The sequence below is a fragment of the Castor canadensis genome, chromosome 15 (assembly GCF_047511655.1).
Source record: "Castor canadensis chromosome 15, mCasCan1.hap1v2, whole genome shotgun sequence".
NCBI lineage: Eukaryota > Metazoa > Chordata > Mammalia > Rodentia > Castoridae > Castor > Castor canadensis.
The window spans coordinates 37,627,948-37,652,692 of NC_133400.1; the positions used below are offsets into that span (position 1 = coordinate 37,627,948).

The 24,745-nt window shown below is 45.9% G+C and overlaps 1 protein-coding gene across 4 annotated transcripts in view; it reads right to left on the reverse strand.

Moving 5' to 3' along the window:
- Window positions 1-5,128: 5,128 nt before the first annotated feature.
- Gpt2 (glutamic--pyruvic transaminase 2) overlaps window positions 5,129-24,745 on the reverse strand; it is a 37,292-nt gene continuing 17,675 nt past the window's right edge. For all 4 annotated transcript variants that reach the window (XM_074056057.1, XM_020179761.2, XM_074056056.1 and 1 more), the window contains exons 6-12: window positions 22,609-22,852; window positions 18,403-18,482; window positions 16,509-16,645; window positions 13,343-13,517; window positions 10,862-11,017; window positions 9,577-9,689; window positions 5,129-7,562 (exon numbers count right to left, since the gene is read on the reverse strand). In XM_074056057.1, the coding sequence (XP_073912158.1) occupies window positions 7,472-7,562; window positions 9,577-9,689; window positions 10,862-11,017; window positions 13,343-13,517; window positions 16,509-16,645; window positions 18,403-18,482; window positions 22,609-22,852 (996 nt within the window). In that variant the 3' untranslated portion in view covers window positions 5,129-7,471. The remainder of the gene's footprint in view (window positions 7,563-9,576; window positions 9,690-10,861; window positions 11,018-13,342; window positions 13,518-16,508; window positions 16,646-18,402; window positions 18,483-22,608; window positions 22,853-24,745) is intronic.

Below are 24,745 nucleotides of genomic sequence, written 5' to 3' on the forward strand. Positions count from 1 at the left end.
CAGTTTGGTGGGCTTTGTAATGGGTAATGCCTACCCGGGAAGGGAGGTGTGAAGCCTCTAAGACCTGGGCTATTAAGGCAACATTGATAATGGGAGTTCCTCTTGTAGTTAGGAATCCCCTTTTTTTCCACGTAGCAGAGTGGGACAATAAAGTGTGAAACGCATATTTAGAGTCAGTGTAAATGTTGACAACTCTGTCTTTTGCCAGAGTTAGAGCTCTGGCCAGGGCAGTCAATTATGCCCTTTGGGAAGTAGTACACAAAGGGAGAGGGTGTGCCTCAATGATGGTGGAATCAGACACGATAGTGTATCCAGCTCTTCGCTGTCCATTGTGAATGAAGAAGCTGCCATCAATGAATGAAGTGTTGTCAGCCTGAGAAAGAGTGCCCTCCTGAATGTGGTCTGGGCAGGGGACAAGCTCCTCAAGGATCTTGGGGCCAGGGCCAGAGTGAACAAGGGGTGTTGAAGAGAGAGGAAGAAGAGAGGTTGGGTTAAGTTGGGGACACAAGACAAAAGTTAGGGTGGGATCCTCGACCAAGGCCACCTGGAGGGATAGGATATGGGAAGGGGGCATAGAGTAAGGTCCCTTATATGTGAGGAGTTCTGAGAGGTTATGGGGAGAGTAAACAGTAAGGTGGGGACCCAAATGTAAGCTTTTTGCTTTCCTGGATCAAGAGAGAGGTGGCTGCCAGGGCCCTAAGGCACGGGGCTCATCCCCTGGTTGTGGGGTCTGTTTGGAGAGGTATGCTACTAGAGTGAAGGAGGGCCCTATGTTGTGTCCCAGAACTCCTAGGGCAAACCCTTGCCTTTCAGAAACGTAAAGGAAAAAGGGGCAAGTGAGGTCTGGCAGGTGAAGTGCCAGGGCTTGTAACAAGGGTTGTAAGAGGGTTTTAAAATGACCTGACACAGGCTGAGAGGGGTCCAGGGGCTCTTGGATGGGGCCCCTGGATGTCTCATATAGAGGCTTGGCCATTAGACTGAAGTTGGGCACCCAGGCTCTGAGATAGCCAGCCAGGCCGAGGAAGGAGAGAATTTTAGCCTTGGTGGTGGGGGCAGAGAGAGAGGCTAACAAGGCCTTATGATCTAGGGTGATAGCCTTATGAGTAAGGGAGATAGATAGGCCCAGGTAAGTCATCTGGGTGAGAGACAGTTGAACCTTGTTAGGGGACACATGGTATTCCTTTTTTCCCAGAAAATTGAGCAGGAGGGCAGTGTGTTGTTGGCTATCCTCAAGTGAGGGGCTGCAGAGCAGGAGGTCATCTACACACCAGAGGAGTTTACTCGGGGAGAGATGGAGGGTAAGGAGGTCCCTAGCCAGAGCTTGACCAAAGAGGTGGGGACTGTCCCGGAACCCCTGAGGCAAAACAGTCCAGGTCAATTGGGAAGTATGAGAATCTGGATCAGTCTAGGTGAAGGCAAAGAGGTTTTGGGACCATGGGTGGACAGGGATAGTGAAGAAAGCATCTTTTAGGTCCAGGACTGTGAAATGGGTGGTGGTACCAGGGATGAGAGACAGGAGAGTGTAGGGCACCACCAGGTGTATAGGAGTTACTGCCGTGTTGACTAAGCGGAGGTCCTGTACCAGTAAGTAGGACCCATTGGGCTTTTTTACAGGCAGAATAGGAGTGTTATAGTGGGAGTGGGTTGGGTGAAGCAGGTCTTTAGCGGGAAGCTCTGAGATGATAGGCTTTAATCCCTGTAAGTGGATTAAAGAAATGTGGTATTGAGGTTGGTTTGGGAAAGGGGAGGGATCCTTGAGTGCAATAACAATTGGCTCATGATGTGTAGTGACTGCAGGGTTCTGGAGGTCCCACACAATGGGGTCCACCAGTGTAGTGGGTAAGGGCAAGGGGTCAGGAGGAGTTTGTGGAAGCAGGGTCTATGAGGATGGAGACAAGGTGTTAATGGGTCACGGCTTAAGAGGGAGTAGGTGTAAGGTGAGTGGCCTGGAATTTTGACAAAATGTCCCTTCCTAGGAGTGGGGTGGGGCAATTAGGGAGGACTAGGAAGGAGTGAGTAAAAAGTGTATCTCCCAGTATGCAGGTTAAAGGAAAAGTCATTAAGGGCTGGGTAGGAGTTCCCTCCACCCTGACTATGGAGGTTAAAGAAGACTTGGTAGGTCCCCAGAACTCCGGCAAGGCAGAAAAAGTGGCGCCAGTGTCTATGAGGAGAGATATAGGTCTACCTTCGATGAGGGCCGTTATCCTGGGCTCCCGTGGAGTTATGGTTGTCGGGCCTGGGAGTCCTGGGCTCTGTCAGTCATCAGCCATAGTCGCCAGTCCTAAAAGATCAGTTAGGGAGGAGGGACAGTCGGGGGGGGGGCTTAGACCCTCTGCCTTGAGGGGTAGAGGGGCAGTCCATTGCATAGTGGTCCTCTCGTTTGCACTTAGGACATGGCCCCGGTGGGCGGCGTGGTTTAGGACATGCACGGGCCTAGTGTCCCTCAAGGCCACACTGAAAACATGGGCCGGGAGGTGCTCAGGATTTTTCCTGGCCTCAGGAGTTAGAGGTCAGAGGACTTTGTTGGAGGGCTGTGTCAACATCTGGAATTTAGTCCTATCTCTCCTGTTCTTATCAGCCCTTTGTTCTTCTCAGTAATTATAGACCTTGAAGACCACATTTAAAATTTCAGCCTGTGGAGTCTGAGGGCCATTTTCCAGCTTTTTAAGTTTTCTTCTTATATCTGGGGCTGACTGGGAGATAAAGTGGGTCATAAGAATGATTGTCCCATCCTGAGTTTTAGGGTCAACTTTTGTATGGTGTTGTAGCACCTCTGTGAGCCAGGACAAGAAACTAGCTGGATTTTCCTCTTTTTTTTTTTTTGTTGAATTTCTCTGAGTTTATTAAAATTGATAACCTTTTGGGCTGCCTTTTTTAGTCCTGCCACTAAACAAGTAACCATCTGATCCCTAAGCATTCTACCACTTTTTTGGTAATCCCAATGAGGCTCCTCAGTAGGGATCGCTGTAGCCTCTACAGGATGGGCAAGGATGGTGTGATGGATCTCATCTGCATGTGCCCTATCTGCATCCCAGACCCTGCATCTGTCCTCTGGAAGGAGGGTGGAGGAAAGAATGAGATAGCTGTCATACCAAGTAAGGTCATAGGATTGAGTATTGGAACTCTTTAACATAAGAATCTGGGTTAGTGGTGAAGGAGCCAAGGTGCTTTTCTATCTGAGAGAGGTCAGCGAGGGAAAAGGGGACATGGACCCTCACAATGCCTTCCATTCCAGCCACTTCCCAGAGAGGGTAGATGGAAACTGGCTGACTGGGGGGGGGGGGGTCTGTGAGAGCAAGTGTGTGGGGGGCTCATGGGATCCTGAGGTTCTGGGTGGGCAGAAGGATGGGTGTAAGGAGGGTCAGAAGGAGGGGCAGGGGCCAACAACTGAACAATGGAAGCTCGTCTCTGATAAGGTGGAAGCTCGTTAGCAGGGTCGAAAGAAGGGAAAGTTTCAGAGTCTGAAGGGGGTTCGGAAGAGGATTTGGCTGGTTTTGAGACTGGTTTAGAGGATAACAGAACCTGTGCAGGGGACCAGGAAGTACAGAGGGAGGGTTTGGTGGGGAGATAAGAAAAGGATTGGATGTAGGGAAGTTCCTTCCATTTACCAGCATGCTCACAGAAATTGTATAAATCTCTTAAAATATTGGGATCAAAAGTGCCATCAAGTGGCCATTTGGAGACATTGTATAATGGGTATTGGGGCCAGACCTGATTAGAGAAAAATGAGCTTTGTGGCTTAAGATCAGGTGTTAGGCGGAGTGGCCCAAGATTAGCCAGAAGACATCCCAATGAGGAGTCTGAAGGAATTTTGGATGGTCCAACTCCCATGGTGAGGCCTGACCTGAGGAGAGATATGGCGGGTGTCCCTGAAATATCAGGTCCTCAGGAGAGAGAGATGTGGAGCACTCAGAGAGAACGTCTTCACCACAGGGGTCCACAGTCCCTAGTGGACTCAGGAGCGAGCTGAGACCTAGCTCTAGGATTTCGAGGAAATGAGAGAGATCACAGCTCTGCATGCGAGGACTCACTGAGGACCTTGAGGGAAGATTGGCAGGTGGTGGATGGTGGTTAGAGGTGAGGTAGGGCAGAGGAATTTCCCTGTGAGCTAGTGAGGGAGAGGCACTTTTTAGGATCGGGGGTTCTGGCAAAGCAGCTCTAGTCCCGGAGGAAGGGAATGGGAGTAGAGAGAGAGAGAGAGTGGGATGGGGTGGGGGAGGCTGGGAGAGCAAGGTCAGTATCAGGAGAGCAACCAATCTGAGTCACAGCACCAAATGTTAGGAAAAATGTCGTTCACAAAGAAAGCTCACGAGAAAATCTCATGTCCAAGAGCAGAGTTTAATGGCAGGCTCAAACTGCCAGGCTGGCCAGGGAAAGATGGCACAGCACAGATTCTGGGCCAGGCATGGCTTTTATAGAAGTGGGGGGTTAAGGAAGTTAGCACATGCATGGTAGTCTCTGGTAGGGGTGGGGCTGTCTTAGAGTGTGGGAATTTCTGTTAAGGGTGGGGCTGTCCTTGGGAGTTTCTCAAGTGAGGTCTGAGGATAAAATGGCCGCTGATTTACAAATGGCAACATTACTGTTCTATCTGGGGCAAGGTTTGAGTTTGAAAACTGCACATCAAAACCAATGTGGATATGGGAAACCAGGGGGAAATAAATTAAATCTCTTTTGAAGAGAACTCCCCCTTGGCCACTGACCTCACAGTGGTGCTTCTCTAGCCACCTCTCACTGCCCCTATGACAACACCGTTAGCTCTTATTTCACTTCCACCAGAAAGCCATGGTTAATATTCATTTTAACATCTTATCTCAAGGAGTCCATGAAGTCTGTGACAAAAAAAGAAAAAGCAGCTCAAGGTTGTTAGGGTCGAACTCTAAGAAGAAATGGAAACTGAGAAACTGTGACTGGAGTTTGCCATGTTTAAGAAAAAAATGCTTGCTATTGTGCTAGGAACATACATTATGAAGAGTGAAGATGTGGACTGAAGGTGAGACTCAACTGGTAAAGTGCTTGCCTAGCAAGTGTGAGGTCGAGTTCAAACTCCACTACCAGCAAAGAGTGAAGATGTAAAATTAGTGGTGTTCATTCAACTTTTAGATTTGAACAATAAAGTTAAACACAGTCACAATTTTTCACACATATTTTATTGTTTAGAAATTTCCAGCAGAGTTACCAGATGCCTGTGAGAACCGAGATTGGAAAATAGCCAAGGACAGACAGGTCTGTGTCTGCTCTTTCTGAAAACTTCACACATCAGAATGGAAGAACCAGCCTGGCCTCAGTTTGAGGTGTGAGGCAATGGACTGCCTGAGGCTCAGTTCTGCATAAGCTTCCCCAGCATTATCCACATGCAGTTCTGGGTGAACAGAAACTGCACAGGCATCAACTCAAAGTGTGACCCCCAAGTGACAAACAGCTTTCTCAGGTGGTACCGGAACAGGAAAGGCATCATAGAAAAGACACTGTACAAAGTCAAATGTACCATTATTGGCATTCCTTACTCTAGTTAATCTAAACTAGTTGACCTTGTTACCCCTTTTATCTTAAAAGCAAACCAAGTGTGTATGGCATCTTTTAAAAAGTCATGTAAACCTTGCAAAGATTTGAGGGATATTTGTAATTGGGGAGACTTATAAAAAATTACCAGACTTGTTAAGACTATAAATACTAACCCTTCCCCCCCATGATAAAAGCAATTGTTATAAAAATATAAAAAATATACTAGCTTCTACTATTTAACCTTCCTTTTAGGAACCTCAAGACTTTGGGACACATCTGGCTTATATGCCATACAGCAAGCACAAGTACAACCTTTTTAACTTTTCAAGGAAGGAAAAGTACCAGAATATTCCCTTTTGTTATTGAGATTGTGGCTACTTACTTTACAGGGATTGCAATGCTAGTAAGTAATGACAGCTTAAAGTTTTCTATTGTATGGTTTTCTATTGTATGTCCTCAACATGGACCCAGTGTGGAAATCAGCATGGGAGGTGGCTTCAAACTTACTCTAACTCCTTCCCATTTCTCTCTCCAGTTCCTTCAGCTCCACTGTGGGACTTGCTGCGTCTCCAGGCTCCTGAGTTGGTGGCCAGGCTCCCTCACTTCCCACTGCAGAAGGCAGATGGTAAGGCAGATCAGCTCTTGGGGAGGGGACTGCGAATACTGAGCCTGCTGCCGCCTGCAGCACCAGCTTCCTTGGCATGAGGTCAGCTCCAACCCAGGTCTGCTGATGCCAAGGAAGCTACATGCTTGGTGGATGAAACCCTGTGGCCTGAGGGATGGCCGATGCTCTAGCACATTATCTGTGGAGCTAGGAAGGGAGGCAGGAGCTAATGTGAAGGCAAAACACTCTGCATTCCATTAAAACACTTCCTTAAACATCAAGTCAGATCACATTCAGTCCTCCATAGCAGCCAGTCTACCTGATACTTTTAGTAGCTATGCAACGATTCAAGAAACTTCAGGGGCTTGACTTGGTTGGTCAAGTCCTTAAGGATCCCTTTTTCTGGCTCAGGGCATTTTCAGGTCTTTTCTTATCCTTACTGTCACCAGCAGGGGGCAATGTATGTAATGCTCAGTCAAGCCCTTGGAAAAAACTGTCACTAGGTAACCAGTAGGATGGATCCACAGGCCACTAGGAAGCATCCCTCCACAGAACTGCTTGTGTCCCTGAAGTTCAGGAGACCTCTTGGACCAGGGCCTCAGCTTAAGTATATTTAAGAGAACCTTTCCCCACAAAGCCCTTGGTGTATGCAGTCTTTATTACTGCTGTGTGGCTCAAAAGAGGAGACCTGGCTGAACTTGGTGGCTGGCTCACATCCATTCCTCCTTTTAGGATCTTTGATCTTGGCCATAGTCCCACTGACTACCACAACTTAGTCTGGCATCCTGTTCTTTCCCTGCACTACTGCTCTCATCATTCTTCTTTGACATGGACTGGCAGCCTCCAGGCCAGAATAATGATCCCTCTCTGAGCTCCTCCTGGACTTCTAGACTCTAATGTTCAAAGGACTATATTTTCATACCACTAAGGGCTTTATTTCATAGATCATGTTGGTAAGCTCTGGATTTTTAGTCCTCACCACGGTGGAGTCATACATTCCCAACATCTGCTTGTTTCTCCAGATCTGAAACATCTCATTCAATACACCTTGGTTGTTTATAACCCCAAAGGAACTTTCCAAAAGCAACAACAGATGATTCAGAGAACCCTAACCATATCTGTTGAGCAAGTCCTCTCTACTTTGGTTGCATCAAAAAATCAGGGCCTTCGAGAAACTGCAAATTTACATTTGCTCAGGAGAGAAGTGCTCCCAACATCAAGGCACAAGAAAGAAGTCTCCTGGGCAAAATGACGATGAACGTGACCATTGACCTGTGCGGTCTGAGGCAGAACAGTGGGGGAGTCCTGGGTGGGTGTTGGGAAGAGACCTGAAGAGGGAATCTCCTTTTAGGGCCTGAAGCATCCTCATGCATACTTCTGCAGGAATTTTATGTGAAAGTCCTTCACCTTCTGGAGCACAGTCTTCAGCTTCTCAACTGGAGGAAGAATGGTCATTCTGTCAGGAAAGAGAATAGCATCAGCCTGACTACTCTGGAAAAGGGGGAGGAATGAATCCAGCACCTCTTCTTGCATTGCCATAAGTGGAGACAGGAGTGAGGGTAAGCCATGTGGGATGGAATAGCTCTGTCTCATCCATTTTGACAACTCAAACCCCGAGACAGTGCCCAGCACTTGTTAAACTTTTTTCCCTAGTTCATTCGTTCATTCATTCATTCTTTTGAGACAGGATCTTGCTATGTTGACCAAGCCAGCCATGAACTCTAAGCTCAAGCAATCCTCCTGCCTCAGTCTCCAGAGTAGCTGGGACTACAGGTGCATACCACTATGCCTGGCTTATACATTTTTACCTAAGAAATACATGTAGGGGATGGAGGAGTGGCCCAAGTGGTAAGAACACCTGCCTAGCAAGCATAAGGCCCTAAGTTCAAACCCCAGTGCCTTCTAAAACAAAACAAAACAAAAAACATGTAAACAAAGGCAATAAACTGTTGTGGCCTTTAGGTTCACTAAGACACATTGGTATATTACTACAGAAGGCCTGTACTACATTTTGACTAGTGTGCAGAACTTTCTACAGCATGACTCTTGGTCTTTCTCTCAGACATAGAGCAAGATTTCACTCCTGCTGCCTGGAACCTTTTTTTGCCTACAGCGGTCAGTCCCTGACATGAGACAACCTCCAGGCATGGCTGTCACTCCAAAGACACTCCCAAGTCACTCAAGTCTATCTCTAGTTCTGATGACAGGCTTCTCAACCATAGAAGCAGTCCTCTTGATTACTGTTTTTTTGGGAGGGTGTTAGGGATAGAATCTAGGCCCTTTCACTTGGCATGGGCTCTATCACTGAGCTATATACCTCAACCCCAGCACATACATGTGTGTGTGAGTGTGAGTGTGTGTGTGTGTGTGTGTGTGGTGCTGCGGATTAAACTGAGGGCCTTGCACATGCTAGGCCAAGTGCTTTACCACTCAGCTACAACCCCAGTGCTCTCAGCACCAGTTTTTGAATGGGCCATGAATTATAACCTGACTAAAGATGAAAAAGTACAACCAGACATGGTTTTTCCTTTGGGGGACATGATCCACAATCTTTTTTTTTTTTTTTTTTTTTGTGGCACTGTTATTAGAACTCCTTTTTTTGCACTTGCAAAGCAGGCACTCTGCCACTTGAACCACATTTCCAGTCCATTTTTCTGTGGTTATTTTGGAGATGGGAACTCATGAACTCTCTGCTAAGGCTGTTCCCAGCTCAATCCTCCTTATCTCAGCCTCCCAAGTAGCTAGGATTATAAGCGTGGACCAACAGCACCCGACACAATCCACAGACTAAGCAGACTTGGCCCTGGGTACCAACGGCTGATGACTTTTCTTTTTTTGGCATCTGCCACAGGAGATATTTGAGAGCAACATGGATGGAGAAGATGCTATTCTGAACAGAATGGACCTCAGCGGGAAACCCTTGCCAAGCAGCTCAGCTCTGGGAATCTGCATTCCCATCCATACAGCGGGCTGAGCCAGGGTACACTGGTCTCACAGCTGGGGGAACTAATTTTGAATGTGGGTGCAGCACTTCAGCAGGTTTTAGGACTCACAGCAATGCCATGGCCCATGGTGCAGCCAAGCAGATATGGAGCACCTACTGTGTGCCATGTACCATCCCAGGCATCCGGACGTTCTGTGCTGCTATCATGATGTTTAAAAGGTTCAGCAAAATAAAGAAGAAAGCACACTTCTGGGGATGTTTCCAATGGTGATGTGATAGATAGAGGCAGCATACTGGGGAGACAGAACAGTCAAGGAAGACCTCTCAGAGGAAATGGTTTTCCTTATCCCTGGGTAGAAGGTCTGAGCTTGACTCTGCAGGACAGGAGTGGTGTGAGGTGGGTGAGGTGTGCTCAAGGAGGACAGGTACCCCACCACCCCTCTGAAGCCAGTCTGCACTTCATGTGAAGGACCACAAGTTTCCCTGAACAAATCCTGGCCAGTTCCCTAGTGCAGATGTGTCTTACCTGAAGTGGTAGGTGCCTTCCCTCTGTCCAAAGCCACTGCCAGGCACAACACAGATGCCTGTCTCCTCCAGGAGTTTCATGCAGTAGAACATGTCTGGAGCCATCTTATGGGCCTGCAAGAGCAGGACAGAACTTAAAAAAGATTCATTCCTGGTTTCATACTGTACCAACACACCATTAAAAACTCAAAACTGAATACAACCTAAGTGGCAGTTATCATTTCTGTGGTGGGGTCCTTGCCCTCCCCAGACTGCAGACCAGAACAGAAGCTGGGTCACAGCTGGTAACTGGTTCAGGGAATTAGACACACTGAGGTTACTGCAGGACAGCCAGCAACTACAGCACTTCTGTTTGCTGTTGGGGAGTGCCAGCCTATTCCCTTTGTACTTATCCCTAGTGGCTACTCAACAGGCACTGATAGCAGCCACTGATGTGCCAAGCCACATAATAATGAAAACAAGGCCCTGTGGTCTGCAGTCAGTGGGGACTCTCAAGGGACAAGCTTCTCTAGGGTCATTGGTGATAGTGCTGCTCAAAGTTGTACCACCAGGGATTCCAATTTTTATGTTCAGGGCAGGGCCTACACTGAGTGCTTAACAAGGCTCTGAGCAGATCCTGGAGTGGGGAGAGAAGAGCATTTTTAGAAACAATACCCTGCACTTGATCCTCAAAGTGGGGTCTGTAGCACCACCTGAGAACTTGGAAATGCATAATCTCAGCATTAGTAAACTAGAACTGGTGTTTTTTTGTTTTGTTTTTTGTGGCACTGGGACTTGAACTCAGGGCCTACACCTTGAGCCACAACGCCAGCCCTTTTTTTTGTGAGGGTTTTTTTTGAGATAGGGTCTCACAGAACTATTTGCCTGGGCTGGATTCAAACCGCGATCCTCTTGATCTCTGCCTCCTGAGTAGTTAGGATTACAGGGGTAAGCCACTGGCACCTGGCTAGAACTGGCGTTTTAATAAGACTCTAGAAGACTGCTATACATAGGGAAGGAGATGGATTCCCCAGCATTGCATCCACACATGGGCACCTCCCTTGGAAGCCAACAGTGTTAAGCTCCCAGATGCTCCTCTTACTTGTGGATGGCCTCACGTTTGCCCCATTGCCACAGCCCACTATTCTGAGAATCTATCATCTTTACACAGTAAACAGCATCTGGTTGAGAGGACCCCAGATTTCAGAGCTCCTAGGATAATTATCTCTACTCCCCAAGGCAGGAAGCCATGATCCAACTGTCTTAAGTGAACCCAGGGAGAGAACCAATCCTGCTGGGCCCCAGACCTGAGCTGCTTCCACAGCTTTGGCGGGAATGAAGATCCGAGGAAAAGCATACATGGCTCCCTGCAAGGGGTTGCAGTGAATTCCAGGAACTTGGTTAAACAGGTCTTCTGTCAGCTTCGCTTTTTTGGCCAGATTACCCAGGACAGACTCCTTTTCCTGAGGAGATACAGAGAAAGTGCAGGAGTCAGTGTCTCTGAGTGAGGAATGGCCCCAGTGTGGGAGGCTGTTCCTTCTGTTCCCGGGCAACTGCACAGATTGATAAAGATGAGCTTGAGTTTGCAAAAATGCTGCAGATCAAGGAGGTGGGTGGAACATGTCTCCCGCAGGGATTCTTTTTCGCCCCATGGGATTCTCAGTCCAAGAGACTGCCATGTGTACTGGGACACATGGGGGTTTCAGGCCACAGGGCAGATTTTGGAAGGTCTGCGTTCTGGATTCTATTCTTTATTTTTTATTCATATGTGCATACATTGTTTGGGCCATTTTTCCGCCCCGCCCTGATCCCTGCCCACACCTTCTCCCCCCTGCTCCCCTGGATTCTATTCTTGTACCAAGATGTCATTTGTGAACAGGAGAAAAAGCAGTCCCTGCCCATCAATTTGAATGGACTTGGTCCTGGGTAGAACCCTATAAATATTCCTAGGGTCATGAGTCCTCTGGAGATAGGTCCCACCACGCCATTTGCGGGTCTGCCCCTCCCCACTCTCAGTACATGTGGTGTGTGTGGAACACAAAGTTAGGCAAAACAAATCAGAGTTAGTGGCTGTTTCAGAGCTGGACATGTGTCCAAACATGGAGCATATCTGTCCAGGACTTCTGCAAATACCGTTGGGAAAGGGGGATGAAAAGATATGAGCCTGAAGATGAGGAAATAAACAAAATGTGGTATATTCACACAATGACATTCAACTCAGCTTTCAGTTCTGAAGGGACTTCCAACCTTCTGTGAAGGCCACCACATAGATGAAACTAGAGGACACTATGCCAAGTGAAATAAAACAGTCACAAAGGAACATTGTATGATTCCGTCTGTGTGAGGTATCTTTTTTTGTTCAGTACTGGGGTTTGAATTCGGGGCTTCGAGCTTGCTTCGTAGGTACTCTACCACTTGAGCCATTCCTCCAGCTCATCTGTAAGGTATCTAGAATAGGTAAATTGACACAGACAGAAAGAATATTGGTTGGGGCTGGGGGAATGAGAAGTTATTATTTAATAGGTATGAATTCCAGATAGGGATGATGGAAAGTTGTGGGTTTTTTTGGTGGTACTGGGGATTGAGCACTCTCTCACTTTAACCATGCCCCAACCCTTATTTTGTTTTTGAGATAGGGTATCACACTAACTTTACTTGGCTGGCCCTGAACTTTATCCTCCTGCCTCCTGCTTCCTGAGTAGCTGGGATTATATACATGCCCACAATACCAGTAAGGAAAAGTTTTTGTTGGACAGTGGTGTTGGATTTATAACAATATGAATGTCCTTAGGGTCACAGAACTATACATTTAAAAAATAGTAAATTTTTCATGTGTATTTTTCCAACTCTTTCTTTCTTTCTTTTTTTGTGGGACAGGAATTTGAACTCAGGGATTCATGCTTGCAAAACAGGTACTCTACTAGTTGAGCCATTCCTCCTGTCCATTTTGCTGTGGTTATTTTGGAGATGGGCTCTTGCAAACTTATTTACCCAGTTGGTCTTGAACTGCAGTCCCACTGATCTCAGTCTCCCAAGTACCTAGGTTTTACAGGTATGAGCCACTGGCACACAGTTTTCTTTTTCTTTTTCTTTTTTTTTGAGACAGGGTCCTGCTATGTCATCAGGTCTCAAACTCCTGGGCTGTAGAGATCAACCTGCCTCACCTTCACTTGGACTACAGACATGTACCACCACACACCCAGCTCTGTCCATTCCTTTTTTGATTCAGCTAGTTTAGAGGTGAATTGTTGTCAGGTATGACTGGATTTGTTGAGCTGTGAGGACGTCTGGTTAGAGCAGAGGCAAGTTCACTGCTTAGAATCAAGCTGTGCCTATCCACCTTCTCCTTCTTTGTAACTTCATAACAGAATCTTCCCAAAGCGTTATCAGGATACGGCCTTTCCCTCCAGATGCCTACACATCTGTGATGGTCACAGGTGAGGAAGAAGGGCCTATTCACTCACATGCAGTCACAATCCTCCCACTTCAAAACATACTCTGCTGGATCCTTGAACTTAAATTTGTTTCTTCTTTTTTTTTTTTTGCAGTGCTGGGGTTTCAACTCAGGGCCTCACACTTGCTAGGCAGGCACTCTACCACTTGAGTCACTCTGCTAGCCCTTGGACTTAATTTCCATCTAAAGGTGGTTCAGTTACCAAGAGCCACAAAGGAGGGTGGACAGGGTGAGACAGACAAATGGATGGCCACCTGGAGACAAGCCAACCACTGGCCATGGTGGAAATTCAGCGGTGACCTTGGCAGTAGTAGTGATGTCACACCGGACTCACCCTGATGAACTGCTCAAAGGACTCCTCTCCTGGCACTGGGGGGTTCACGACGATGTCCATGGCAGCCTGTCCAGATACTGGTGGGCACAGACGCACTGAGAGCAGCTTCACCAGCTGGCCCTTGATCTCAGGGTGCAGGTTGATCACCTCCATATAGCCTCCTCTGTAGCCACACCTAGAGGGATGAGGAGAGGGTACATAACCACTAGTTACAGAAAGACCTCATGAAGTGCAATTCAGACAGCCAGATCTGTAACCATCCCTACCCCCGCCCCACATAGCTGAGTTCTTGCCAACAGAAGGTGAATAGAAGTGATAGGTACAAATTTACCTCTTGTAGGAAAATCATGTACTCTCCTTCCTCTTTTCCTTTCCCCACTACCTAAGAGATGGAGACAGTGGAGTAGCAGCTCACCAGGCTAGAGATGGACATCACATGTTGAGAAGGCAGAGCCATCAGTCTCAGTCCTCAACTGATTTCATGGAGCACAGCGTACCCTGTCTTCCTACTAACTCTGGACCATCATGTCAAAGACAGATACACTTTTCATCTTACTTGAGCTACTGTATTTTGGGACTGTTTTATAGCAACTTTGCATGAAACCTAACTTATATACTAGCCCCTGCCCAAAAGACATACACAGAACTCATTCCTGGCATCCCACTGCACAGGCGTCAGGGCTAAGTATAGATTCACTGCGGACTTTTTCTTTTTTGCCTGAAAACAAAACCAACTCAAAGGAGAGTGGAACTGATGAAGAAAATAAGACAAAGCAGAGATCCTATTGACATCTTTTGTTCATTCATTTTTTGGTGCTGCAGATTGGATCAGAGCCTCCAGCAATGCTAAACATGTACTCTATCATTGAGCTACAGCCCCCAGTCACTGACATTGTTAAGCCCCCTGATTCAACTCTACCTCTGCACTAATTACCAGTATAGGATTTTTTTTTTAATGCCTCTTTCATATAAGCCAGTTCAAGTTGAGTACTGTAACTTATAACAAAAGACTTCTGACTGATACAGAATCAAGTTATATGAAAATAAGCTGAGATCATACAATGAATTAAAAAAAAAACTTTTTCAATCAAATCAGCAACATCAGTTATGTTTTCTGGAGCTGTGCTGCCTTCTCTGTTCTGTGACTGTCAACATTCGGACTAACATACAGAAACCCAGGCTCCTGATTCAGGGACCTGGTCACTATCCTCTGGACACCCCACCCTCAACTTCACAGCAACTAACACGATGAGATGCTCAATAAAACACTTTTAGGATAATGCAGCTGAACTCAACTGGCAAAGGTAGATTCCCATCTGATCCCTGGACTGGACTTTCCAAGACAGGAAGATAAATTGGAAATGTTTCCCATGACAAAGTTGTAAGAATGAACTTTCTGTTTAATCTTTTGCTGATGAGCAGAAAACCAAATTGTGCAACGCAGTCTCATCCTGGGTAATCAGGATCTGAGAAAAATGGGGCATAACTCAGGAAACCGATATCTAGGGGACTGATGGAGAGTTGGATAGGTATGTGCTTGATAAATGAAAGAGAACAGATTTCATTTAAGAAAACAGCTATATGGCTTGCAGAGCAGCTCAAGTGGTAGAGCACCTGCCTAGCAAGTGTGAGGCCCTGAGTTCAAACTCCAGTTCCACCAAAAGAGAGAGAGAGAGAGAGAGAGAGAGAGAGAGAGAGAGAGAGAGAGAGAAGAACCACACAGCACACAAGAGTCTAGCATGGAGCCTGTAATGCTGCCCAGAAAGACCACCACAAATTAACCCCTGTCCAAATCAAACAAAGGTAAGAACAGTCAGGCAACTATTCCAAGGGGACAGCTCCCTGACCTGCCCAAAATACTTCTTCAGACTTCACAGTTAAAACAAGCACCTTCCCCATGTTGACAACTGATACCCAAGAGAACTCCTATCACGGGGAATGATGCCCTTTATGGACTTTCCTTCTCAAGTCTCTGTTGTGGCTTCCTCCTCTTCTCCTGATCTCTAAGCAGAGGGGTCGCAGGCCTGTCTTGGCTCTTCTTCTCTGCACTTACTCCTCTTCACTGCACTCACTCCATGTGAGATGTCCAGGCTTACAGGTTCAACAATCTTGCAACCCAGACACTGATATTTCCCAAATTAAAATCTCTACCTGGTTATCAGTCTTGATCTCCACACTCACATATCCATCTCTACCTGGACACCAATAGGCATTTGCAAGCATAACATGCCCAAAACAAACTCTGGGTCTCTCTCCCCAGACCTTCCTCATCTGTTGCTGGCAACTCCATCCTTCCTGATGTGTGAACAGAAAACTTGGAATTCATTCTTGACTCCTCTCTCACCCATTTTTTTTTTTTTTAAATCTCATCAGCAACTGCTCTCAACTTTACTTTCAAATATATTCTGTATCCTCTCCCCATCTCTACCCTGGTCCATGATATCTCATCTGGGGAACATAACAGCCTCCTGACTTGAGTCCCTGTCTTTACCCTATTCTCCACCAGAGCAACTAGGAGTCTAGTATATAACACAGGTCAGGTAAGGTCAAACCTCTTCTCTGATCCTTGTTTTCCATCTGCCACATGACTTTACTCTTTGTCTTTCGCTTCTCTCCTCCCTAGCACATCTGCTCTGTGAGGACAGGAGTGCTGTAGTGTGTTCAACTGCTGTGTCCTCAGCACTGACATCAGTACTGAAGTCAGAACAAATATTAGTCGAATGAACAAATACAGCACTGAGGCTGACTCTCTGACCCCTGAGGTCATTCAGCACTAAGGCAGCCTTGCACACAAAGGTTGGCTTATCAACCTAATGGCATTTGTTTGTCTACTCAACCTGCCCACCATGACCCCAGATTTTAACCAATGTCAGAGCAACAGTGATAGGTGGCAGAACATTCTAGGTGTTGGAAGTAGCTGTGGGAACCTGTTTTAATTTCCATCATTTATCCATAGTTTGCTTTCTTTTAACCATGGCCTTATTTCAGTTGAGACCCTGTACAAGGGCAGTTCTCACACCTCTTAGATTAACAGAAGCAATGGATAAGAGCTGGCTTCTCTACCCAAGTCGGTGGACACAGGGCAGAGCAGAGGATCAGGCAGAGAGGAAACAGTAGCACTGGTACCAGGGAGGTGAGGAGCAGTGGGAGATGGAGGTCAACATACTCGCCCATGTAGCCCTTGGAGGTGGAATGGAAGGAGGCAAGCTCAACGTTGCTGGAATACTCGGGCCCCATCTCATAAAGCACCTTCTTAAAGGAGTGGAATCTGCAGTCAGGAGAATACACGTTGTCCTGGTATACCTGCAGGCAAAGATGCAACAGGGACATCACTGCAAGTCCTTCAGAGAGGCCTGAGACCATGAAGGTTGCTCAGGGTGCAGAGCCTGAGGAGAGGCACAGATAATCTGGGCTAACCTGGTTGTGAATCATGAGGCCTAGTCCTAAATAGTCCAGCCAGCCCAACCTCCAATGCCACATCCAAGGATCACCCAGAATATGACTGATGGAACATTCCAGAATAAGCAAGGAGGGAGGAAAGGCCTTAGACTGGATGTTGAGCTTGATAACTCAGGAGCTCACCTGACTTCTCCCACATTCATCCCCAGTCTCCAGACTACTTTTCTACCTTGGCAGATCAGTACTGATACTAAGGACTCCTGATTTCCTAAGCAAATTTCCTTCCTAAAGCAGTGTTCACTTATTTCAATAACACAGTGACAACAGTTAATATACCTGTTCTCTGAACTCCCTACTTAAGGAGTTAACCTTGTTGGGCTTCCTGTGACACCCAGTTTGGAATTATTTTGTCCTTTTCTCCACTTTTCACTGCCAGAGCAGAATCAACACCTGCTTTGTTCTCCCCTGTTCCCAGATCTAGTACTCATAGCCCACCAGCACACTCTACCCTTTGTGATTAACGTTCCAAACCCATTTTGGAGATCAAGGAAATAAAGGCTTCCTGGAGCCCCGAGGGTCAGTGGACTCCATCTTCAACCAGACTCAGAGGGGAGGTTAGTGTAACAGATCACAAGGAAAACCACAGGCCTCTCTGCTACCCCTTCCCTCTTTTAGAAATAAAGATTTTAGGTCCAGCTACAATTAATTACAGCAACTTTTGTGGGTATGCTGTATGTATATGTGGGAGTGGTTGGGGATGCTAAGGAACAAAGGAATGAAGATAGGATGCTGGAAGTTACACCTCATCAGAAACCATGCAGAAATAAAGAGGAAATGAAAATTTAATTGGATGGATCCTCAATTCTTCCTTGCAATGTAGGCAGAAGAAGAATGGGCGGGTCTCAGATTCAGAACTGGAGTTCAGGAAGCAGCAGTTATGGAATTAAGATCCTTTCCTCATAGGCTGGAGAATTAAATGAGAAGAAAATCACAGAAGTACTAGAAAACACAGAACTGCAGCTTTATGAGGAGTGGGCACCTGTCACTTCTGCCACAGACAGGCACTTCCTTCCTAGGTTAAGACTCTTGATTTACCCTCAGGTTAGGACCCTCCCTTATTTCCTATTTGGAGGTTGGGGGAGGACAGGGCAGAGATACCATGCCTTGCTCTGGAAGTGTTCAATTTGTATATTGCAACCCCTAGATCAAAGTGATTGGTTCAGCAATTAGGCTATGACCCAAGCTGAACCAATGAGGTACAACTCTGAGACTTTTGCTAGAACTACCAGGATAAAAATCCCATTTTCTAGTCTGGAAAGACAACAGGCCTGTGTATGGGACTAACAGAGAGAAATGAAAGGAAAATCTGGAAGAAATGGTTGGAGTTCCTGAATCTAGCCACACTCCTGTGACTCTACCATCTCTCTTTTTTTCTTGAAGTTTAAAGTAATTTGTGTTTAATTTCTGAAATTTACAACTACAGTTCAAACTAATATAGGTCACAGACTCATAGGTTCTATGAAATGAACATCCTCACCCTTCAGCCAGAGTCAAACACTTAGAAAGTTCTCTTTGGCTGCAGAGCAACAAACATGGATCCTTCCCCTAGAAGACAATGCTTACCCCTCATTGCTCTCAGGGAAAACTGGGATTACTCTTACCTCGTCAGCCAGAAGAAAGAGCTTCTCTTCCCAGGCAAAGTGAATCACATCTTCTATGCACTTTCTGCTTTGTACCTGGCCTATAAAATTCCCAAGAAAACCAAAATGTAGGTCGTAATGGTGTTCAAATTGTATCCAGCTCAGAATCCCACCCAGAATCACTCGGTGTCCTGTGTTTCCTCACCAAGAGACCATGCTTCTAATTGGTATGTATGATGGTATAGTCAACCTCCAGGGACACCCAGAGGGTTGGGTCTATCTGTCTAACTCACTGAAGCTGGGTATGTGGAGGAAGTAGCATTTTATACCTAACTTTCTTATGAGTACAGTGTGTGCGCACACATACGCAATATTTTGTGTGGAAGTTATGGAAATGCCATAAAAAGCAGGAAAATAAAATTGAAGGACTTAAACTCATCAGCTCATTCCCCATATTATATACAAGCAGCAAGTGTTGGGAAGAATAACACTGGCTGATATGGTAACTGGATGAGAGTTACTGGAGAAAAATTACATTGTTTTGTTTTTGTTCCTCAATTTCTGCAAATACCTTCTTCCCAAGGAGGCACACACAAGCTCCATGAGGCAGGGACAGGATCTATCCCAGCACACCATCTATGCTTAGAGCTGAGACTCAGCAGGTGGTCAATGAATATTTGCAGAACAAATGCTAAGTAAATGAATCTGGGCACCAGCATTGATGGTTCCTGTGACTGCTACTGGAGGGAGAGCTGGCATTGCCAAAAACCACAGTGAGATAGGCACACTGCAGTTCTCCTTGGCTCAGGCTCCCCTCCTTCAGCTCTTAACACTAGCAGGGAAGACACCCACCATCCCTTTGAGAGCATGAGTACAAACAGTAAGACAAGAACCCAGCAGCTCATAGGACATGCCATAGGTATAGGAGAGGAAAGGAACAAAGGCAAGAAAGTGGGAATGGGACCTTCTCCAGGATTTTCTGAGACCTGCTTTGAGTGGCACTAGAATGGCTGATGTACTCACAATATCACAATGGAAAAGCATCATTACCATCAGGCTTTAAAAAAAAAGGACTTGTTTATTACCTAGATGTATACTGTATCTATATGTATTACATATATCTAAGTGTGTACATCTGTCAATACATATGCACATATTATTTGTGTATACATTATACCTTAATGAGGAGCAGTATGTAGAATATATTACCTTTTTGTTGAAAATAAAAATGCCTATATTCTTATCTATGAGAAAATATAAAAAATGGGAAAAAGTATACACGTAACTTGTAAGAGCATGGTATCATTCGCCAGTATTTCTGACTTGAACTATCTAAGCAGCAAACTAATTTCTTTATTATGGGATTGACTTTTTTTCTTGATAATCAAGTGCCAGCTGGGCATCCTGTAGCAAGCTCAGAACTCTGGGACTCCAGGGAGGGTGGCAGGCCTGGTTTCTATAGGGAACCAGTTACTGTTCTTACATACAGTGGGGGCAAAACCTGCCTGCAAACTGTCCTGGTCTTGCCTCCCTCAGGCCTATGATCTCATAATTATATCCTGTTAGTATACAAGCACCAGAATATGCAAACATATGTTCACTAAATGCTAAGGGGAACACAAACAGAAGGACCAGAGCCTCAAAAAGCCCTCCATTTAGGCCAGGTGTGGTAGTGCATGCGGGAAATGTCGGCACTTGAGAGGCTGAGGCAGAAGTATTTTGAGTTTGAGGCCAGCCTAGGCTACAGAGTGAGACCCTATCTCAAAAAAAAAAAAAAAAAAAAAGAAAAGAAAAAGAAAAAGCCTTCAGCCTAGTAGAGGAAATGAAATCCAATGGATGCAAACAGCCTCACTTATACACAAGATGCAAAGTTAGGGATTGGGGCAGAGCTTATGTCTCCCAAGGGCCTGGACACAGCAGTCTAGAATATGCCCACCAAGTCAATGAAGGAACAAATACATGAACAGTGAAGGGAAAGTCATACATAGCTTTAGAAGAATCAGGGTACAACTGTGCCCAGCCAGGGGAGACATGGCTTTGGTGACAGGTGCCAAAGGAACTCCCCAGGAACTGGAGGAAATACACATTGTTTATGCCTGCTGAACATCCTTGCTTCTGCGAGTAACAGAGCAGAACTGTCCTATGGAGACCTCCAGCAGGGGGCATGGGGCACAGAACCATGATTTGACTAGTTTAGATCTGGGTACAAACTGGGCCAGTAAGCATCTGGCCTGGGACTTTTCTTGCATTGTGAAACCATGGGAGAAGCTCTCCTCTAAGGCTACTCAGCTAATAAAGGCCACTCTAGGGACAGTTTCTTCCTGAGAAGGAGAGGAGAGCTGAGAAATGGACTGAGGTTCTCCTGATAATGATGCTGGCTTAGGTGAACTGCTTTACCTCTTGACTTCACAATTCCACCATCCCCTTAGTCTTCTTTTTTTTTGGCAGTACTGGGGCTTGAACTCAAGGCCTCATGCTTGCTAGAGCCACTCTGCCAGCCTTTCAGCTGAAAGTCACAATGTGGTTTGGACAAGGCATGTGGTCATCCCAGAGGTATTCTAGCTCCCACAGCCCCTCTTCTAAATAGCTGACTCATTTTTACACATTAAGGCACCAGAACACAAAACGAGATTCTGCCCATTCATAGAAAGTTACCATCTATAAAAATTATTTACATTAATATACATTCACATCACCCCCTTTATTTAAAATAGGAAAGTCTCTGGTGCAGTGATTTCTTCCCAAGGTGAAAAGACTTATGTAAACACTTGGCCAAGAAAGTACTGACTCAAATGTAGACTAGGTATATAGTAAGATGTTATAGGACTTGTTATTTCAAGTGTGATCCTAGGACCAGCTGAAGTATCACCTAGGAACTGGTTAGAAATGCAAATTCTCAAGCCCTACAGTCCAGTTACATCAAAATATGAGGGAACAGTGTCCAAAATCTGTATTTTAACAAGCTTAAGTTTGAGAACCACTGTTCTAAGGAAGTGGTTTTCATTAGCTTTCATTAGTGGTTTCATTAGCTAGGAACATTGACGCCTAGACCTCATTTCCAGGGTGTCTGGGGTGTGGCCCGGCCTTTGAAATTTTTTCAAAGCTCCCTTTGTGATTCTGACACACAGCCCAGTTTGGGAGACCAGTTTTGTCTCATTTCTCCATTCCACCCCTCCCCCCAAGGCACTGGGGAAAATAAGCCAGTGTCACTACCAGCTGCACTCAGGAATTTAAGTGGTGCTTTCAGCTGAATGAAGCATCATTTGATGTTCCAGAGAAGCAGATTCTACAATCAACTCCAACTCATTTTGGCCCAGACCCAATTTATCTCAACAAAGAAGGAGACAGGCGGCCTTGTTCTCTGCATCCAAACAGCACTGGAGGCATATGAAGCCAGCAGCCCAGAAAGAACAAAATAGTTAGGACTGTGCACTTTTTTAAAAGGAAAATATGCAAAATTGGGAACGCTTTTAACTTCTAGAAATAGGCCTTTTGGTTTATTTGCTTTTATTTTGAATATGGCATTTGCTTCTCAGGTCTCAGGGTACACAGCAATGCTGTGTCAAACAGAAACAAAACTGCACACACCAGCATTCGGAAAACTGTTTCAAAAAACAAGTGGGAATAAAGGTAAAATGAGACCTAGGGTTACTGGTGAGTTTGTGCATGAAGAATCTCAAGAAGATGAGTCTTTGGGAATGGAAGGATAACAGAAAGGAAAAAAGAAAAAAACAAAATAAAAAACCTGCTAGAAGCCAGGAGGCAGCAGTTCCAGGCCAAACCCTACAGTCAGTGAGACCCCATCTCCAATTAATCAGAGCAAAATGGACTGGAGGTGTGGCTCAACTGGTACAGCACATTCATTGCAAGTGTGAATCCCTGAGTTCAAACCACAGTCCCACAAAAACAAAAAACAGTTCTTGAAAAGATTTTTTTTTTTTTTTGGTGGTACTGCTAGACAGGCATTCTACCATTTGAGTCACTCTGCCAGACAAACTGGTCTTAATAACAACACAGCCCTCCCCACTCAAGAAAATGCCTGCATTTGCTTACTTCCTGAGGAGGTGAGGCAGATTTTATTGCTTTATGTTAGCAAATCTGTAATTGGATTGGAAAACCAGGAGTTGGGAGGATCTCACATGATTTCTTAATTCTTTAGTGTCCAAACATCCAGAGCACCAGCCATCCCCACTCCCTAGGAAAGTGGCAAGGGAGTTAAATGCAGACCTGTAGGGTTCCCAGGGTTGATGATGCAGAGCACCTTGGGGTCACAGTTGTCTTTGGCCTCCCGCACTGCCCGCCGGAGCTCATTCACATTCAGGGCCCAGCAGTTCTCCTCATCCAGGTAGTAATTCACCTGGATGGCGTCCAGCTCAGAGATGACCGCTGAGTAGAGGGGATATTGTGGGATGGGAATCAACACACCCGTCCGTGACTTGCCGCCCCCGGAGACAAGGATCTTCAGAATTGTCTGTAAGCAAGAAATCACTGCTAGAGGTCCCCACCTCTCCCTACCCCCTTCAGGAGCTGATGAACACACAATCCCTACTCCCAGCAGCCACTACCCGCTTCCAGTATAACCCCTGGCAAGTTGCTTCATGTCCCCGAGTCTCAGTTTCCTAATCTATAACACAAGGGCTGCTGCAAGCAGTAAGCAAAACAGAATGTTTTAAGGTTCTTGGCACCGTGTATATAGCATGTAGTTGAAGACTCAATACGGCCTTGTTAGCATTTTTAATATTTTCAAACAGTAGTCCCCAAACTGACACTGTCTCAGAATTAGTCTAACTCCAGCCTGAAACCCTGATTTAGATTCTGTCTTATCAATAAGCATCAGTTGCCATGGCTGTACAGACCCCTATACAGGGAATGGATGAAATGGGATAAAAATACCCATCCACTGCCACCAGATGGCACTTCAACCTGTTTTCAAAACTGAGCAGGGCACATGTTTTGTAGGATTCCTGAGAAACCAGGCCATGACAATCAATGGGGTGTTGGTGGAGGTGTCAATAATTCACGGAATAAGTTAAACCCTTTTCAGGGAGAGTCTCCACCTTACACATGGGCATATGTACTGTCTCAGGTTCAGTTCCTTGCTGCAAGAACGTCTCTATGTTGGAAGTGCAATGACTCAATTCTGTTCACTGAATCTTGTGGACACCTCCCTATCCTTTTCCTGGCCCAATACTCTGTTTCTCAGGAGATGGAAAGGGTGGTCTTGACAGCAGAAGAAATAGAAGATGGCTGTGTTTTAGGGCTGGAGTGCCAAAAAGACATTTGAAAATCCCAAATATCAAAAGAATGCACTCAAAGCAGGCCAACCACTTACTTATTATCTCTGGGCCTGTTTCTTGATAGCTCCAATAAGAGCTGGGAAAAGAAGTACTCAACATCAAAAACAAGAGCTTCTAAGGTCAAGAGGCAAAGGTAGCCCCAATAACAAAGAAAAGGCCAGATAGCACACCACTCCCTGAATAGGGAGAATAAAAGGGCTAAGCCCTGGAGGAGCATGCCAAAAATGAATGGAGGACCAGGGGAGAAGAAGTGGCTTGGATGGGGGGTTAGCCATGGATTGGGGACTGGGGGACTGGTTGCATCGAGAGATCTGTGGTTGCCTTCTTTTTTTTTCTTTAGTGATGGAGATGGAACCCAGGGCCTCTATATGCTAGGTAGAGCAGTTACCTTTTCTCTCACCTCCTAAACAGCTCCCTCACATATACTAGGCTCTTCTTGGAAAGGTCAAAGTTTAAGCTTAAGAATACTGAGTCATGTGCCCTTCCTACTTCACCCCTTTCAATGGCTCCCTATAGTTCTTAGGACAATGACTAAATCCTGAGTAATGGCTTTTAAGGGCTTCAGGGTTCAGTCATTATCTTCTTCCCAGCTCTGTTTTTGGTACTCCCCTTCACTGTGTGCTCATTTACCTTGGCTCTCCATTTCCAAATGCTAAGCTCCTGAGGTCTCAAGGCCTCTGTACACATTGACCTTTGGCTCAGAACGCACTCCCTCTTCCACCCTCTCCAGTTTACCATGTATTCTTCAGCCTTGCTCAGAAAATCCTTCCTGACCCTATCTGAGCAGGCCAGAGTCCCTGTTGCCCCCTACTATTGCACTTTGTACTTTTCTTCTATAGAAGAGAAACTGAAAACTTGTGATACAACTTTTATTTATATGGTATCAATACTGGTCTGCCCAGCACTAGTGCATAGGCAGAGGCCAAAGGATGTGTTTAATTGCTCAAAGTGTCTTAGCAGAGAAGGAAGGTCAGTATATGCTGAGTAACAGAAAGGCCAATGTGTCCCACAGCTCCTCTCCAGCTGGACTCCTGGATTCTAGAAGGAAACCAAGGCTCCAGTGGTAT